This window comes from Barbus barbus (assembly GCF_936440315.1).
Source record: "Barbus barbus genome assembly, chromosome: 2".
Taxonomy (NCBI): domain Eukaryota; kingdom Metazoa; phylum Chordata; class Actinopteri; order Cypriniformes; family Cyprinidae; genus Barbus; species Barbus barbus.
In genome coordinates this window covers 3,451,012-3,469,270 of record NC_136730.1, presented here as the reverse complement: position 1 = coordinate 3,469,270, position 18,259 = coordinate 3,451,012, and the positions used below count along the sequence as shown (strand labels likewise).

At 43.6% G+C, this 18,259-nt stretch overlaps 1 protein-coding gene across 1 annotated transcript; it reads left to right on the top strand.

Annotated features, from left to right (window-relative positions):
* Positions 1-2: 2 nt before the first annotated feature.
* On the top strand, positions 3-17,132 carry apold1b (apolipoprotein L domain containing 1b). The gene is made up of 13 exons (XM_079432050.1): positions 3-256; positions 1,697-1,755; positions 2,258-2,302; positions 2,657-2,728; positions 3,181-3,240; positions 3,361-3,420; positions 3,536-3,577; positions 11,447-11,524; positions 12,025-12,099; positions 12,192-12,231; positions 12,309-12,360; positions 14,322-14,736; positions 16,483-17,132. The coding sequence occupies exons 2-13, from the start codon at positions 1,708-1,710 to the stop codon at positions 16,963-16,965; spliced, it is 1,470 nt and encodes a 489-aa protein (XP_079288176.1). The 5' UTR covers positions 3-256; positions 1,697-1,707; the 3' UTR covers positions 16,966-17,132.
* The last annotated feature ends 1,127 nt before the right edge of the window (positions 17,133-18,259 follow it).

The window sequence follows — 18,259 nt, the reverse complement described above, 5'->3', positions numbered from 1 at the left end:
ACACCACAGCGTTGCTCAACACGCCCCGCGATCATGTGCTGTTCAAGGAAGAGTCGGTGGACTTGAGTAAGAGGTCGGGAATTGAACGCATGATTTGTTTTGGTTCATGTTTCAGTGCTTTTCTTTCTGAAGAAGACGCTCTTTTGCAGCGGACGCGTTTAAGTGTTTCAGAACATCGAGGACCGCAGAGTTCTGTGTTTGTTCGCCTTTCTTTTGGAAAAGGATTTAAAGGGAAGCCAGTCGCAGTCAGAGCACGGTAAGCACTGCTGGTTTGCGTCGCGTCTGGTGTGTTTCTTGTCGTTAAACACCAATCCTTTATGGGGAAGTTGAAAGAGTAAATATGAGCAACACAAAACAGCTGTGGGAGTTCTAGGAGTTCACGACTTGGTCTTTGACACGCCTTGTGGTTTGCAAATGAAAAGAAGAAAAGATACGTGTGCCAGTAAAAGTGTGTGCATTCCATCGCCCGAAGCGAAAGAACAAACTCCGCTTCTGAATATTAATAAGGTCACGTTGAAGGTGATGTAGCGGTCTATACTGATGAGCCAAGCCTTCCCCTTAGGACATGTGTCAGCTGATAACACCGGAGTAGTTCAGCGAATCACAGGAGTTTCTCTGTCGTGTTTTGTAAGGCGTGTCCACCTATAATGCATTCCTAACTTTTATGTAGTGCAACTGTTACTCAATTTAGCAGAATGTGTGTTTTTTTAAAAGTTGTCTGCTATCATGTGCTCTTAATATCTTAAATGGGTAATTTTGGTGCCTGGGACCCCCAAACATGATCACTTTCAAATATACACCATTCCCAAAAGGCAGCTGATGTGTTTTGTTTTATTTTGTTTTCCCCACATAAACGTCCATTGTAATGTAATATTGTCAAGTTGTATGGGTGTAATGGGATAAAAAGAGGAACAATTCAATAAGTTAACTGTGTTTTCACTATAAATATTGTTGCAGTTTTACAGAAGCGTGTGCCACATGTACAGGCTAAACGCAGGGAAGGAGATATGAACACTTAAAAACATTTATAAAACCAATATAGTGTGGACAGAATAAAATAATTGTAATCTCAAGATTGAATATGAAACTGTAATATTATTAAATTTGGCAAATGTCAACTTCTTTTTAAGGCGTTTTTACACCGTTCTCTCCCTCTGAATATTAGGAGTCCCCGTTTGAGTAGCATAATTGCATAATTAATATTCAGGAGTCATTACTTACATGTGCGTCAGCCAGGCAGGCATCTAGGAAAGGTGTGTTATCAAGTTAAAAATAGCTATTAGTGCAGCAGCGTCAGTGTACAGACAATAGACTAATGAAAGTGTCTTGAGTGTTTATAACAGCAACTGTAGGTCAGACTGAATGTAAAAACACAGAAGTGTGTTTAGGTGTCTGTTTTTCTCATGGGAGATTTGAGCTGGTATTTCCACTTTACTGGTAAATTACGCATAGTGTTGCGTATTCGTGTTTACTAAGTATTTTAATAGAGACCTTTTGGTCAAAGAATTCAGAAGTGAAAAAAACACCCATTTAAAAAGAACATCGACCCAAAGCACAGGTAAACACCCTCCATTCACACGGCCTCCCGAGCAGATCATCCAGTCCAACCAGTTTTAATGATGTTTTCTTTAATTAAAGAGGTTGCTATCATTGGTGTCATCATTACCATTGACCTCTTAAGTGTTTTGTTCAGCAGGAAGGACTGGTATGATTGGTGTGATGCAGAAACTCAATCCCTTTAAATCATCTTCACAGGTAACGGTTCATTTGAAAGGGTTCTGACTGAACATTTTGGTTTGTGATCTAAAAGCTCATGGATTGACACCTCAATAAAAAGGAAGCTGGACTGCTAAATAACTAATTATCCATCCCAGAATACCATAATGCTGTAATCATCCTTTTATTAAAAGCCACATCAAATGCACATTGAGTTTTCAGTCACTTGACATGCATTATTCCATAAATAATAATTCCTCAAACTCCCAACGGCTCATAATAGAGTAGATCTCCTTTTCATGGTTTTTGCCTTTTTTTAATTGTATTATTATTTATTTATTTGTAAAATGTAAGAAAAAATGAGCAGATTTTTGAAAATGTTTTGTAAAATGAATTTTGAAAATGTCCTAATAAAATATGAAAGTTATTAGCAGTAGTACTGTTGTTGATACAGTATGTGAGATGCCCACTCATTACTGTTATTTAATTAGTTTAAATTAGAGGAAGAAAATGTTATGATATTGTTATTTTCTTGTCTCAGAGCTCAACCATAACCAAAGCTACAGTAAATAATGATGGCAAACAGGTGAGGCTTATTTTTCTCGCTATGATTTATAATTTTATGCTACAAGGTTTACACGTTTTTTTTTTAATCATTCACATATGCCTGCTATTAAATCAGGTCAACCTGCTTAACATAAAAACTTTGTAGAAACCTTGTTAGTGTGCTGTCTGTTTTTTGTTTCCAAACTTTAAACGAATTCCTCTGCTTTCCAAGAAACATGTCAAAGTCTTAGTGTTTCCTTCAGAAAATGCAAAGTTGTGCTTTTATGAAAGTCAGATGTGAATAAATGCAAATGTTTGAGTGTTTGTATATGTCTTTGTTAAAAAAAAAAGAAAAAAAGTGTAGAAGTGTAAAAACACTGTGTTGCTGCTGTAGGACACACCTGTGTGCAGTTCATCTACCTGGACAGGAGAGGCAGCAGAGAGCAAAGATCCTGAGCACAAGCAGGTCTGGATGTTCCTCTGTTTAACTGAAAGGATAATTGGGTTCATTGGTTTCATGAAAAAAAATAGTTTTTTTTATCTCCATTTCAGCAGCATTTACAAACACCAAAGTTTTATTCGTATATTCTGAAGGTTTTTGTTTGTATATTCACCTGACTTTAAAAAATGTGGTGATGTATATTTCTTCTGTCTGGTGACAATATTTTCCGATTTATGGAGTGTGTTTGTGTGTGTATATATATGTTAGAAATCCAAACTTTTAATGTCAAATTTTGAGCCTGTGGTTTTATCCAACATTCAGATTTTGGTTCTGGAGAAGTAAGAAAGAAATGTTGCGAATTCTGAAATAAGGGTTGTTTTTTTGTTTATCATTTTATTTCTGTTAATGTTTATTTTGTAGTTATCGATAATAATATTGGCTTTGGATGTTTACAATTTTTTACATTTTACTTTTAGGATCCTGGAATAATCATGGGAATGATTCAAAAATTAAATCCATTCAGGTTTTCCTCGCAGGTACACACACACACACACAGACAGTCTCTTTAAGCTATCAGCACAATCCGTTTGCGACGTTTACAGAGCTCAGCAGTAAATGTTTGTCTGTTTCAGCATCTCTCTCATGTCTTTCTATAGAACAAGAGCAACGAGCCTCTAATAGCCTCTGCAGCAGCTCCTGCAGATGAGAAAACACAGGTAAAGACGACTGCGTCACAAACTAAAACACTCATGCTTTCATTAATGCCCTTCTCTCTAGCAGCAGCAGGACTGTTTGAATGTTTTCTGACTTTTCTAAGTTTGTTTGTTTCAGGATCACGGTGGGATGCGAGACCATCTGAAATCCACAGCTCAGGTACGAGAGCTTGTTGTTTTGGTTCCTCAGTTGGACTTCAGTATGAACACTTATACGAGAACACTATACAACAGATGTGATTGACATCAGACGGTCAAATTTATAGTTTATGCTTGATACTGTGGAAGTGGTTTGATTTGAGCAGTGGTTTATTGTCTCAGTGTTTATTGTCTAAAGGCAGGGCAGGCCTTTAGGAATACAACACAAGCACTCTTGATTGTCTGCATGCTTGTGTTTCATTACATGCAATTAAAAGTTAAATATATTTACTGACTGAAAGACGAGATGACGAGAGACTGGATGACTGTGTGTGGTAACAGACGCGTGTCGTAAGCTGTGAGCATCATTAGTTCAGACATTTCCTTTGTTTTAGGTGGAAATGTTGACACATTTGTGGTAGACGTTCACTGTCAGCACACGACTTTCTGCATTTGTTTTTCTTTTGTTACTTTGCACTAAAACTAAAGTAAAAATGAATCTATATAGACATTGCTCAACACACAAAAAAACATAAAACAACCAAACACACACACACACGCACACACACACAATGAAATTACTAAGCGGGCGACAGACAGTGTCGGAAGAGCTTAATGTGTATGTAATATAGAAGTTTCCTTTAAAATGTTTATTAAAAATAGTATTTAAAAAAACCATATATAGAAATAACTACAATATTTAAAATAATATACAGTAAATTATAAAATTACTCAAATATCCAAATCAGGAAAAAAGTAAACCTATTAAGAGAAGTGCATTCTGTCTTGTGCCACTGGCTTTTTTTTTTAACTAGACTTAAAGTAATGCATTATGTTACTTTTGCAAAAATGCTGGTTAGTAAAATAGGATTAAATACATAAAGAATATTTGTTTCATTTAGCATTTAATTATTGCAGGTTTGCTTCATATTCTGAGTTTGGGCTTCACATTTTTTATTAATTTTGAGAAATACTGAATCTTTTTTATGTGCAAGTGAGATGAGTAAATGCATGTTCACATGGTCTACAACTACAGTAAGCATCATGTTTACACAGCACACACAGTTTACTCCCATTTCTCTCAATGTGCAGACAGGAGATCTGTCAGTCAAGACATGGGAAAACAAAGTAACTGGTGTAACTTATTTGAAAAAAAGGAACTCATATTTTCTTAGACATTAAAAAGTAATGCGTTACTTTACTAGCTACTTGACAAAAGTTACCTGATTACGTAATGTCTCGGTTACTTATGTAACCCTCGTTCCCTGAAGAAAGGAACGGAGACGTCACGTTGGTGACCGACGAATTGGGATCTCGCTTAGAGAGACCAATCCCCTACGAGAGTATCTAAACAAGCCAATGGATATTGGCATGCGATTATTGCATCCAGCTGCCGCTAATCACAGCGTGAGTATAAGTAGGCAGCGGGTGCAGCGCATATTCAGGTTTTCGCTGAGGAGCCGAGCCGGTGACCCGGCCGCTCAGCGGTGGTACAGCAGCCGTGGCGACGGGACGTGACGTCTCCGTTCCCTTCTTCAGGGAACGAGGGTTACATACGTAACCGAGATGTTCCCTATCAGTCGGTCACTCCGAGTCACGTCGGTGACCGACGAATTGGGATCCCTACCAAAGGGCCACGGGTACTGCCCCTTCCAGTGTCCTGTGGAAGCCTCCTGAGCCCCTATTTTTTGGCACAGGTCAGGGCTACCACAGAAGACCAACTACTGTTGCCATGGCACTACCCACTCAGTGAGACTGGATAACACTGGGAAAACGTACCCGTTCCAGTTGGAACCGGACGCTACGGAAGCTCGCCCTTCCCGCAGGCGGTTCGGAGCAATTACGCATATGATCAACCTTAGGCGCATATGGAGAATTAGAAGAAATTGTACCTCATGGAGATTGGCAGAAGACCTGCCGGGGAAACACGGGCTCTCAGACTATACCGTGGACTATACACATATGGGGTCCAAAAGGCCTTTCATATGGAACCCAGCCCTCTAGGGGGAAGTCATGGCCTAATGGTTAGTGAGTCGGCCTTGTAATCCAAAGGTTGCGGGTTCGAATCTCTGGCCGGCAGGGATTGTAGGTGGGGGGAGTGAATGTCCAGCGCTCGCTCCACCCTCAATACCATGACTGAGGTGCCCTTGAGCAAGGCACCGAACCCCCAACTGCTCCCCGGGCGCCGCAGCATAAATGGCTGCCCACTGCTCCGGGTGTGTGTTCACGGTGTGTGTGTGTTCACTGCTGTGTGTGTGCACGTTGGATGGGTTAAATGCAGAGCACGAATTCCGAGTATGGGTCACCATACTTGGCTGAATGTCACTTCACTTCACTTCACTACCGGTTCTCACGGATTCAACGAGTGAGGGCCTAGCGTCAGATGCTCCGCCACATCTGACTGCCGAGGGGACGGAGGAACTCGACAGGGTCTACAGTACGGACTCTCTGGAGCAATTTTAGCAAGCCGACCCAAAAACGGAGCCTCTCAGTGCTTCTACCCGTTTGAGGTGAGAACACAGGAGGAAACCGGTTCCACACGAAGGCTATAGAACCTAGCGAACGTGTTAGGGGTCGCCCAGCCCGCAGCTCTACAATATCTGCCAGCGAGGCGCCACGAGCCAACGCCCAGGAGGATGCAACAGCTCTAGTAGAGTGAGCTCTCAACCTGAATGGGCAGGGCACACCCTGTACCTGATAAGCCAGGGTGATGGCATCCACTATCCAGTGGGCCATCCTCTGCTTGGAGATGGCCTTCCCCTTCTGCCGGCCTCCGTGACAAACAAAGAGCTGGTCTGAGGTCCTGAAGCTTTGTGTCCTGTCAACGTAGCATCTCAAGGCCCGGACGGGACAAAGCAAAGCAAGGCTGGGTCTGCCTCCTCCGAGGGCAGCGCTTGCAAGCTCACCACCTGGTCCCTGAAGGGAGTAGTGGGAACCTTGGGCACATAGCCAGGCCGGGGCCTCAGGATTACCTGGTAGTCAGCCAGCCCAAACTCTAGGCACGAATCGTCGACCGAAAATGCGTGCAGGTCCCCTACCCTCTTGATGGAGGCCAATGCAAGCAGGAGCAGAGTCTTCAATGAAAGAAACTGCAGCTCAACTGACTGCAAAGGCTCGAATGGGGCCTGCTGTAGTGCTTAGAGCACTAGAGACAGGTCCCAAGAGGGTATAGAGGGGGGCTGTGGGGGATTTAACCTTCTTGCCCCCCTAAGGAACCTGATGACCAAGTCATGCTTACCCACCGACTTCCCTTCCACGGGGTCGTGGTTGGCAGCAATCGCAGCCGCATAGACTTTAAGGGTGGAGGGAGACAGCCTTCACTCCAACCCCTGCTGCAAAAAGGAAAGCACGACCCTGATCGGCACTTCCCGGGGGTCTTCTCGGTGAGAAAAACACCACTCGACGAACAGGTTCCATTCCAAGGCATAAGCCTGTCTCGTGGACGGCTCTCTAGCCGAAGCGATAGTGTCAACTACCCCTTGGGGTAGGTCACCTAGAACCTCCGTGTCCCGCTCCAGGGACCAGACATGAAGTTTCCAGCTTCTTAGGTCTGGACGCGGGTGCCATAAGGTGCCCTGTCTCTGAGTCAGTAGATCCTTCCTCAGAGGAATCTGCCAAGGAGGGGCTGTCACGAGGAGCATCAGTTCTGAGAACCAAGTCCGAGTGGGCCAGTACGGCGCCACGAGCAGGACCTGCTGCTCGTCCTCCCTGATCTTGCATAGTATCTGTTTTTGCGAGAAGGCTCACTGGGGGAGACGCATACTTGCGAAGGCCCCGCGGCCAGCTGAGCTGGACTGTCTGGGGATGGAGTCTCCATTCTCCGGGGAGCGCAGCTCGTGACAGCTCGTCGGCTGTCCGGTTGAGCAAGCCCGGAATATGAATGGCACGAAGTGACCTCAGATGCTTCTGACAGAGGAGGAGGTGGCGGGCGAGTTGCCACATGCGACGGGAGCGTGGACCACCGTGTCGATTGATGTACACAACGGTCGCAGTGTTGTCCATGCGGACGAGTACATGCTTGCCTCATGAGCGCCTTCTGAGACGGATGAAGGCCAGACGTACTGCTAGCAACTCTAGGCAATTGATGTGCCAGTGCAGTAGGAGGCCCGTCCAAACCCCCGACACTGCAAGCCCGTTGAACGGGAGGCATCTCTGTAAATCACAGCAAGCCTGCAAGCCTGAAGACCTGTTCCAGGGGCACTCCTGCCCGCAGAAACGAGAGGTCTGACCACGGGGTGAGGGTTCGGCGGCAGGCCGGTGTAACTTGGACCCGGTGAGTGCCGCGCTGCCACGCCCACCTCAGGACTTGGCCATGGAGCCAGTGTTGAAGCGGCTTCATATGAAGCAGCCCCAGCGGCGTGACTGCCGCTGCAGCTGCCATATGCCCCAGGAGCCTCTGAAATTGTTTCAGTGGGACCGCTGACCTGCTCTTGAACCTATTCAGGCAGTTCAACAACGACAGAGCACGTTCCTGCGTGAGGCGTGCTGTCTGGCTGACCAAATCCAACTCCATGCCGAGAAAAGAGAACCTCTGCGTCGAGGAGAGTTTGCTCTTTTCCCAGTTGACCTGAAGGCCCAACTGGCTGAGGTGTGACACCAAAACCCTGTGTTCGCACAACTGGTCCTGAGACTGAGCCAGTATGGGCCAGTCGTTGAGGTAGTTGAAAATGCGAACGCCCTGTTCTCTCATGGGAACAAGGGCTGCCTCCGCAACTTTCGTGAAGACACGGGGTAACAGGGACAGCCCGAAGGGCAGGACCTTGTACTGATATGCCCGTCCTTCGACGCAACCCGCAGGAATGGCCTGTGGCGCGGAAGGAATCGACACATGGAAGTACACGTCCTTCAGGTCGACCGCTGCAAACCAATCTCGGGGACGGATGCACCCAAAGATGCGTTTCTGCGTGAGTGTCTTGAACGAAAGCCTGTGAAGGGCCCAGTTCCAGACACGCAGATCCAAGATTGGTCGTAACCCACCGCTTTCTTGGGTACAATGAAGTAAGGGTTGCAAGCCCTGTCTTCATATCGGCTGGAGGGACCGGCTCCATCGTGTCCTCCGCCAGTAGGACAGCAATCTCTCCACACGAGACATGAGCATCAGCTGCCTTCACTGCTGTGAGGTGGATGCCCCTGAACTTGGGAGGAAACTGAGCCGCATAGCCGAGTCAGATGGTCCACTGGAGCCAGCAAGACGGGCTGGGTAGACGCAGGCACCCAAACACCGTACAAGCGGACCAGCGGGACCACCGATGTACCCGCGGTGGGGCAGCGAGGTGGAACACAGGAACACAGCCCGTGGCGGCCCAAGGGGTCCGAGTGTGCGGTGCGCGCTTACCTGGTTCCGAGGTTTGGCAGAGGGTGCATGAGTAGGGCCTTTGATGACGCTCTCGAACCGCCCACTGCTGCCAGCTGGCGAAGAGGAGGATGAGCGCGGGCCGGAGTTGGTCCGTCCGTGACTCTCCATGCCCTCTTGGGACCCAGAGGCAGAGACAACCGCTTCTTGTTGAGATTTTTGAAATAGAAGAATCTCCACCCGACCCTCCTCCGGGGGAGGGGGAGGCGCATCCGCCACCTCCCAAAGCAGTCCTCTCTCTCTCTCTCTGGGTCGCCCTCTCTCTGGGGCGGCCTGCCTACGCCCAGCTCAACGGCACCGCTTCTGGAAGCTGCTGCGGATGCGGTGCGGGAGCAGGGACGGACGCAGGGGCCGCCCTCGGCGACAAGCAGGTTGGGGCGCTGCAGCCGGCGGACGGGTGGAGGCAGCAGCTGCCCGCCGGGGCAGGAGGTGTTGGATCACCTCAGCCTGCTCGTGAGCAGCCGAGAACTGCTGGGCCATGTTCTTGACTGCTTCGCCGAAGAGGCCAGTCTGGGACACAGGGCCCTTGAGGAACCGATACTTTGTCGGCATCCCCATGTCGACCAGACACAGCCAGGGGTGAACGTCCTAGACCACAAGTGTGGACATCACACGACCCAGAGACCGCGTCACCTTCGTTGCTCGTAGCGCGAGGCCCGAGGTACAAGCTCTCAGAGCTTCCAGATCGTAACCACCCCCGTGCATGTCCTCAGTGCTTTTCGCCTGAGGACCCTGCAGTAACGCCATAGCGTAAGGTGGAGGCAGCTTCCCCACAGGTCATATAAGCATCGCCGGACAGACCAGACGAGTACCTACAGGCCCGGAAGGGGAGGCACGGTTCGCCCCGCCAAGTAGAGACGGTATTAGGACACAACTGCATCGCAACCGACCGCTCCACCGGGGGGACCCCCGTATACCCCCTACCTGCGCCACCACCGAGGGTGGTGAGGGGGAGGAGTTAACAGGGCGGTTTCTGGCAGTAAAATGTGCCGTCCACGACCTGGTAAGCTCCCCATGCACCTCCGGGAAGAGAGGCACTGGGGCAGGGCACTGAGAACCAGCGCAAGCTACCCCGAGAAACCAGTCGTCCAACCTCGAGGGCTCGGGACACGGTGGGATCTCCACTCGAGCCCTACCCTCTCAGTGGCCCGGGAAAGCATAGCCGTGATTTCTAGATCCGACTCAGGCACTGCTACTGCCGGAGCAGCAGCAGCCGAATCTTCTTGCCCAGAAATCTCCAGCTCACCCTCCGATGCAGCAGTCGACGTCTGGTCATCGGGAGGAGCGCCAGGGTAACTGCTGGTGCTCCCCTTGTAGAGGGCCCAGCACGTTCCACTGACAGCTCAACTGGTTTTGGAGCGCAAGAGGGGCGATGGTCCCTTGAGGGTTTGTTCCCTGGAGGGTTTGCCACCATGCCACCGCCTGAAATGGTCCCCGTCTGTCTGCAGCCAGAACGAGAGCCAAATCAAGGCAGAGGCAACAGAGCTCCGTCCCTTTGTCGAGGTATCAGAGCCTGGCCCGCAACTCCAAGATGATCATCTTCCCACCACGAAAAGATGCCTCATCCACGAGCGCCACCTCAGCATGCTTACTGCCCAGGCATGTGAGGCAGCGATCATGACCATCACCCGGCACCAGGTAACGACCGCATCCAGAAACGCACGGGTGACACGTTGTCTGAAGCAAGACCCAACTCGTCTTTACAAAGACGTAACGTCTAGTTTGCCAGATGCAACGTCGTCTTTAAAAAGACGCACCCGTGAATGCTCTTTTAGAGAAATCACTCTTTCAGTGTGCTGAAGCGCACAGGGGAGATGGCCGTTTGCAACACAATCAGTGGGTAGTGCAACCTGATGTGTGCAATCCACTCGACACAGGAAGAACCACCGCCGCTGACGCGCCATACCACCAGCACAAGAATGCCTCGAAGAGCGCACTGACTTGCAGACACTGTAGGTTGGTCAGGAGCAGAACGATGAACGCTCGGCTCCGAAGCGAAAAGCTGAATATGCGCTGCACCCGCTGCCTACTTATACTCACGCTGTGATTAGCGGCAGCTGGATGCAATAATCGCATGCCAATATCCATTGGCTTGTTTAGATACTCTCGTAGGGGATTGGTCTCTCTAAGCGAGATCCCAATTCGTCGGTCACCGACGTGACTCGGAGTGACCGACTGATAGGGAACTGGTGTTACTTGTAATGCATTACCCACAAGACTGCTTACAGAACAACAAAACAAAGTACATTTGTATTCAATATACTATTTATGAAAACCAGTCTTAAAATCTTACTTTTGTCAACTTTTCTTCTTAGTGTTATTTGCTTTTCTACAGTATAACATTTTTTATGATCACTTTGCACTTATGATCTGGTATTAGGTTATAAAATAACTAAAAGTTACTATAACAAACAAGTTACAGAGCAAAATTATGAATACTAAGGTTTACAAGTAACTTTTCAGAGAAGTACATTTTGTGTGGTAAAAACTGGAAAATCAGAAACTCCTAAAGAATGTTTAGAATGTGACTGATTGCAGGTGTCTGATCGAGGAGAGGCATCGCCTGCAGGACAGAACGCCTCGTCTTTGATCATTGACAGATGTTTGACCACAGAGGTGTGTGTTTGTGAGAGCGAGAGAGAGATACTGAGAGAGTGAGAGCTACTTTACTTGCATTACAGTTATGGCTTCTGCACTTTACAAAATCTTTGATTCATAGATTTATTATTCAGTATAACTGGGATAGTATCTGTTTGATTCACAGATGCATCACAGTCTTTTAAAGTTTTTCCACTGGTGCATGCTTTGATGCATCAGAATTGTAAAAATGTTGTTTATTTGAAAAGCTTTTCAAAAAGCCATATTAAATTGAAATACTTTGGAAATATGACTAAAATACAGAATCATATTTGAGTTGGAGCTTCAATGGACTGTTAATTATTTTATTCAAATACAAGAGCTTTTTAAAATTCAATACTTTGCAGCTTCCATAATTTATTGCAAAAGCTTTGTGGCTCTGTGTTGTTGTTGAAAACTTAATGCATTATTTTATAAGATTGAGAATCAGGGATCTGTCACTATATCACTCATTACAGTATGGTTGCTTTAATTTACAGATAAACTCTGAAATTCAAACGGCAGAAACAGATGTCGTCAGGTCCAGTGAAGGAAACCCTCTGGACAATGAAGATGTGTGTTAACATTTCAGATTAGCACTCAATTGTTTTTAGATGCAAATAGACTGTTTGGTGGCAGAAAACTGAGTTGCATCTGACATTCACAGGATGAAGATGGTCTGCTGGCCTGGTGGAGAAGCGTGGAAGGTATTTTTTTAAGCGTGTGATCTCAAATGTGCTGTTGTATTCGAGTTTGCAGAGATGGGTTTTGTTTTATTTCTCAGGTTGGAGTGAATGGAACGAATCGAAGCAGTTTAAAAAGGAAGATGGAGAACGGTGAGAGAAATTTACTTTTAAGTTACATTTTCCTAAAAAGACCCTTCTTCAAGTGTTAGCGCAATGTATCTTATTATATTTAAACCAGGGTTATGATTAACGAAAACATTTTTATATATGCATACATGCATACATACATATAAATATATGTATAACGTCATGTCCAAAAATATCGGCACCGTTGGTAAATATGATCAAAGAAGGCTGTGAAAATTAATCTGCATTGTTGATCCTTTTTGATATTTTATAAAAAAAAAAAAATCACAAAAATCTAACCTTTCGTTGGATAATAAGAAATTAAAATGGGGGAAATATCATTATGAAATAAATGTTTATCTCTAATACACATTGGCCACAATTAACGGCACCCTTTTATTCAATACTTTTTGAAAGCTCTATTTGTCAGTTTAACAGCTGTAAATGTTCTCCTATAATACCTGATGAGGACTGGAATTGCCATAGAAGAAGCTTGGTTTTGTGGCAATTATATATTAGACTCCTACATGGAATGGCGTTTGAGTGTGAGCTGCGCTATAAGAAAACAATATCCACTGAAAAGATATTTAATAAATGTAACTTTTTATATTCATTTTAATATATTTATCTTATAAATTGTCCTGTACCCCTAAACATGACCCTAACACAAACCTCTGCAGACCACTAGATTTAAATAGAAAAATGATTAGTCTTTTTTAGCAGTGAGGTCATCTCACTAGTCCATGTTCAACATTTTCATTAAATCAGTGCAGGCATTAATACCTCACATGAGTAGTCAAACCTGTATGCTAATATAATGGATACTCCTTCCTGTTACCAGTTTCATTCCTGTTACTAAATAGTTTTTTCTTTAAAAAAACCACTATTTTTAAAAGAAAGTTTGGTCCATAATTAATCCTATTGTTTAATAAATTGCATCAAAGAAAATTGATAAGCTTGAGATTTGAGTCGCCTTTAAAATAACAAAAAAAAACAAATAATAATTTACTGTACTTTAGAAAAATGTGTAGCTAAATAGTGACTTTTTATGATTAAAAAAATAGTTGATCATGAAACCATCTATTTATTTAAAGTATACATCTGCCTGAGGGGAAAATTAAGGAATTTGTTGACATTTTTAAACATGCTTTTTAAAAGACTTGTAACAGGACTAAGAAAAATGCATTCATCTTCCACTTAAAAATTGTGTAAAATTAAAAAAAAAAAATTACCTGAGATTGACCAAAACAGATTTTGAATAGTTAAATATGTGTGTTGCTAGATCCAGTCCTTAAAGGTGATTATGCAAAAATCACTTTTATAAGCTGTTTGAACACAGTTGTGGGGCCGCAGTGTGTGAAAACAACCATCTTTTTTTTTTATAAAAACCAATAAGTCATAAACAGTCTTTCCAAACGAGCTGTTTCAGATTCTCCCTCTGTTCACGACACAGAGGGGAAAAAGTCCCGCCCATTTGTGACGCACTCTGCCCTATTAGCATAAACACAACCCTGAGTGAGATATTACTGGCGATATATACAATATCAGCGCCAGAGGCTTTACAACTGTTGTATTTTGGGATGCACTAATAAACATAGGAGTCGCCATAATCTCCCTCCCATCTGAGCTGAGGACACTGTGGTTAAATTTCATTTTCAAAGGAAATATCCCGGAAAAAAATGGTAAGTTCCCATATATGTTTAGGAATTAATACCAACACTTTGTGCACGAACGTCAGCTTCAAAGTAAGTATCACGTATTTGTTTTCCAAATTGACTCTCTGAAATAGCTTCTTGGCACTCTGTAAGGCTAATTGCTAAAGCTATCATTGTCTCTGCCTGTTTTCACTGCTGCTGCCTTCAAGTGCTGCCAGAATGATCGTGAATAGGAATGTGGTATTGTGGTTAATATTACAAGTCGACTGTACTCAGACTGCTATACAAATGTACAATCAACGTGTTAACTAAAATAATTCTGTATCTCAGAGCGATCGAAGCCGCAGCGAACCGGGTGTTCATGGCCGCCAAGTTATTCGTTCACCTGCTGTCTCAGCGCGAGCCGTCGCTGCAGCAGCGCATCCATGAGCTTCTGGCGTTAGCGGATGGCGCTGACAGCTTCCACAAGAAAACGGTGACGGCGAGCGTAGGTGGCGGAGTGGCCAGCGTCGCCGGCAGCATCACCACCATCACCGGCCTGGTTCTGGCACCCTTCACCTTCGGGACGTCCCTCATCGTGACGGCGGTGGGCATCAGTGTGGCGACCGCTGGCGGCATCACATCAGCTTCCGCTAATATCACCGACACGGTTCACTCCAACACGGACAGAAAGAAGGTGGAGAAGATGATCCAAGATTATCAGCAGGAAATTAAAGATATTAAAGAATGCTTGGACTTCCTACAGGTGACAAATTTATTTATTTATTTATTTATTTACTCTATACTAGCCTATAATCTGTACAAACCAGTCTTTTTTTTATATATATATATATATATATATATATATATATATATATATATATATATATATAACAACTAATTTAAATATACATATATATATATATTTAAATGTATACATTAGCCACTTTATTAGGTACACCTTGCTAGTACTGGGTCGGACCCCCTTTTGCCTTCAGAACTGCCTTAATTCTTCGTGGCATAGATTCAACAAGGTGTTAGAAACATTGCTCAGATATTTTGGTCCATATTGACATGATAGCATCACGCAGTTGCTGCAGATTTGTCGGCTGCACATCTATGATGCGAATCTCCCGTTCCACCACATCCCAAAGGTGCTCTATTGGATTGAGATCTGGTGACTGTGGAGGCCATTTGAGTAAAGTGAACTCATTGTTATGTTCAAGAAACCAGTCTGAGATGATCTGAGCTTTGTGACATGGTGCATTATCCTGCTGGAAGTAGCCATCAGAGGATGGGTACACTCTACTCATAAAGGGATGGACATGGTCAGCAACAATACTCAGGTAGGCTGTGGAGTTTAAACGATGCTCAGTTGGTACTAAGAGGCCCAAAATGTGCCAAGAAAATATCCCCACACCATTACACCACCACCTCTTCACTACATATAGATGCCTAAATGCATTGAGTTGCTGCCATGTGATTGGCTGATTAGCAATTTGTGTTACCAAGCAATTGAACAGGTGTACCTAATAAAGTGGCCGGTGAGTGTATTTGTATATATATTAGGGGTGACCCCGAATAGTCGACGATTCGATGCTTCGATAGGAGGAGCCTGATTCGACTCCCAATCTCACAGTCCAATATTCGCGGGGTGTTATGATCATGACATTTTGGCTAAATGGGTGCGCTCAAATTTCTGATTTCACATAGAACTACTGGTTTTCTCCCAATAAGTTAATATACACCCGATTATGATAATGCTGTAAATAAGAATCTGAAAAGAAAGAAGCTTTAAATAAATATTTTAACATGCGTGAATAAATCCAACCACGCCTATAAATTTAAGTTTCACTTTCCATAATCCGTGACCGACAGACGAGCATCTTGGCGGCAGGGATTTAAAACTTTACCACGGCTAAAACTGACACAGGCAGAGCGAAAGACAGATTTTTTTTTTGCACAGGTATCAGGGTAGAAGTTATTTAAAAACATTTCAGCTGGTTTATTTGTATATCATGTATTCTTTATCTCTTATAAGATGCATTAGTTTGAGTTACGCTGCAGTAAAGCGTTTCATTGTACGGTGATTATCTCTTCAGTGCGCAACGAGCAGGACAAACGACAATAATATACTGAGACTGTCAAATACTCATAACATTATAATGAGATTTACTGTACTCTTGGCCCAGTTTGCGTTGCAATTTTCTGATTGGTGGAGGTTTGTTTGCAGAATCGTGGGTAATGTAGTTCTTTTTTTTTTTACTCCAGGGATGATTGTTAAATTATTTAAAAAATAACTTGGATTGCCTTTGACAAAAGCATATACCATCAGTTAACTACCTCATAGCTCACAGTGTTCTGTCTTTAATGGTTTATAAAATGGCATCAAAGATCAGTTCCCCTATGAAGAAAACAAATGGAATTTTTACTTCTAGAATCGTCTGTTGCTCTCGAGTCATCCTAAATATTTTGTCATCTGTCTTTCCTCTGACTGTTTGTATCGCTGTAGGCCGGGATGGAGACTCTGGAGGAGTGGAACTTCGAGAAGTATGTGGACAGCATCTCCAAACGGGCCCTGAACCAGAACGTGAAGCACGTGCTGAAGGAGGGCGGACGGGCTGGGAAAGCGCTGCTGGTGAACACAGACAACCTCATCAACACAGTCCAGGTGCTCAGCGTGGCCGGAGGAGCCGCCAAAGCCGCGCAGATCATCAGCGTCACCACCGGCGTCATGTCGGGCCTCTTCCTCGCTCTTGACGTCTTCTTCCTTGCCAAGGGCTCGCTGGAGCTGCGCAAGGGCGCCAAGACCGAGTTCGCAGCCAAGATCCGAGAGGTTTGCAAGGAGCTGCAGGACGGACTGCAGGAGCTGAAGAGAATCCAACATCAGCTGCAGAAAACCATGGACGGGGTTGAGATGGAGGATGAAGGAGATGATGGTGATGATGATGATGATGAGGATAAAGGTGATGAGGAAGAGGAGAACAATGAGTGAGAGGTAGAAAATAGATCAAAACCAAGAAAAGAATCCAGCTAGAGGAATATGCATTGATGCTTATCCCAAGTAATAAGTAAAAGTTATAAAATTTGTGTGTGTATGTATATTGTATATTATAAATATAAATAGTTTTTTTTCACAAAGGTCACAAGATGGTGGACAGTAATAAGAAAAATATTTTAGAAAATAAAAATATTTTATTATTAATATTATTAAATTAGTTTGTAAGTCGCTTTGGTCAAAATCATCTGCTAAATGCGTAAAGGCAAATATTAAATAATCAAAATTAAATATGTATTTATAATGTATCCTATGAATATAAATATTTTCTCTATTTGCCAAAGGTAATTAGTCAGTAGATAGTAATAAAAAAATATATATTGTGAAAATGTTGGTAACACTTTATTTTAAGGTGTCCTCCTTGTTACATGTACTTACTATTATAATAACAATAAATTATGCATAATTACATGCAAGTGACCCTAAGACAAACCCTAATCATATAGTAAGTACATGTAGTTAATCATTATTACGCCGCACTTAAATGTATCATTACACTGTCACAAGGACGTCTTAAAATAAATTGTAACCTATATTTCTACTGTTTGCTAAAGATCATTAGATATATTTTGGTGCAGTTCTATTTACAGTACTAATCTAAATAGTTATGCTTAGGTCAAATGTTTCTGCTGAATGACAAGAGATGAGTAGCTGCTTTCTTTATATCCTATGCAATGAATAACATAGTGCCATTTTATATATTGCAATACATTTTTCATACACTTTAAATTTCTTCCTCAAAGAATCAAATTTATAGAATTATTATACAATATAATTTTTAATTCTCTTATTATTTGCTGGCCTCCAGGTATTATATGTCTGTATGTCTTACATTTCAGCTCTTTACTGTATATGTCATTAAAATAGCGCACAACCAACAGAGCCTTATGGTTCTCAGAACTGGTCAGGGTGGACCAATCACAGTCGTTTGTGATTTCTGGATAATTAATTAATCATTCTATGGACAGTTATAAACTAGTCCCATTACACACCAGTTGTGTTCTTTCTGTTCACAAACTTCTGACTGAAACATCAGTACTCTGACTTGAACATCAATAGTAGGCTGTCATTGGAGTATTAAAAAAAAAAAAAATTAATTACATGTTATGCTTGTTAATTAAACATAATCACCAATTTAGCACATATATTTACTGAGAAAGTCCCCCGAATTAATAATTGTACAAAATAAAGAAGTAACTGACTGAACAAAACTTGTCCTTACAATACTGAT

What these genes read in the sequence shown, in the direction of transcription:
- apold1b (XM_079432050.1), top strand. Translation starts at nt 1,708, where the DNA reads ATGATTGGTGTGATGCAGAAACTCAATCCCTTTAAATCATCTTCACAG. An exon ending in CCTTTAAATCATCTTCACAG is followed by an intron (nt 1,756 to 2,257) that starts GTAACGGTTCAT and finishes TTCTTGTCTCAG; the next exon opens with AGCTCAACCATAACCAAAGC. An exon ending in CTGGTGGAGAAGCGTGGAAG is followed by an intron (nt 12,232 to 12,308) that starts GTATTTTTTTAA and finishes TTTATTTCTCAG; the next exon opens with GTTGGAGTGAATGGAACGAA.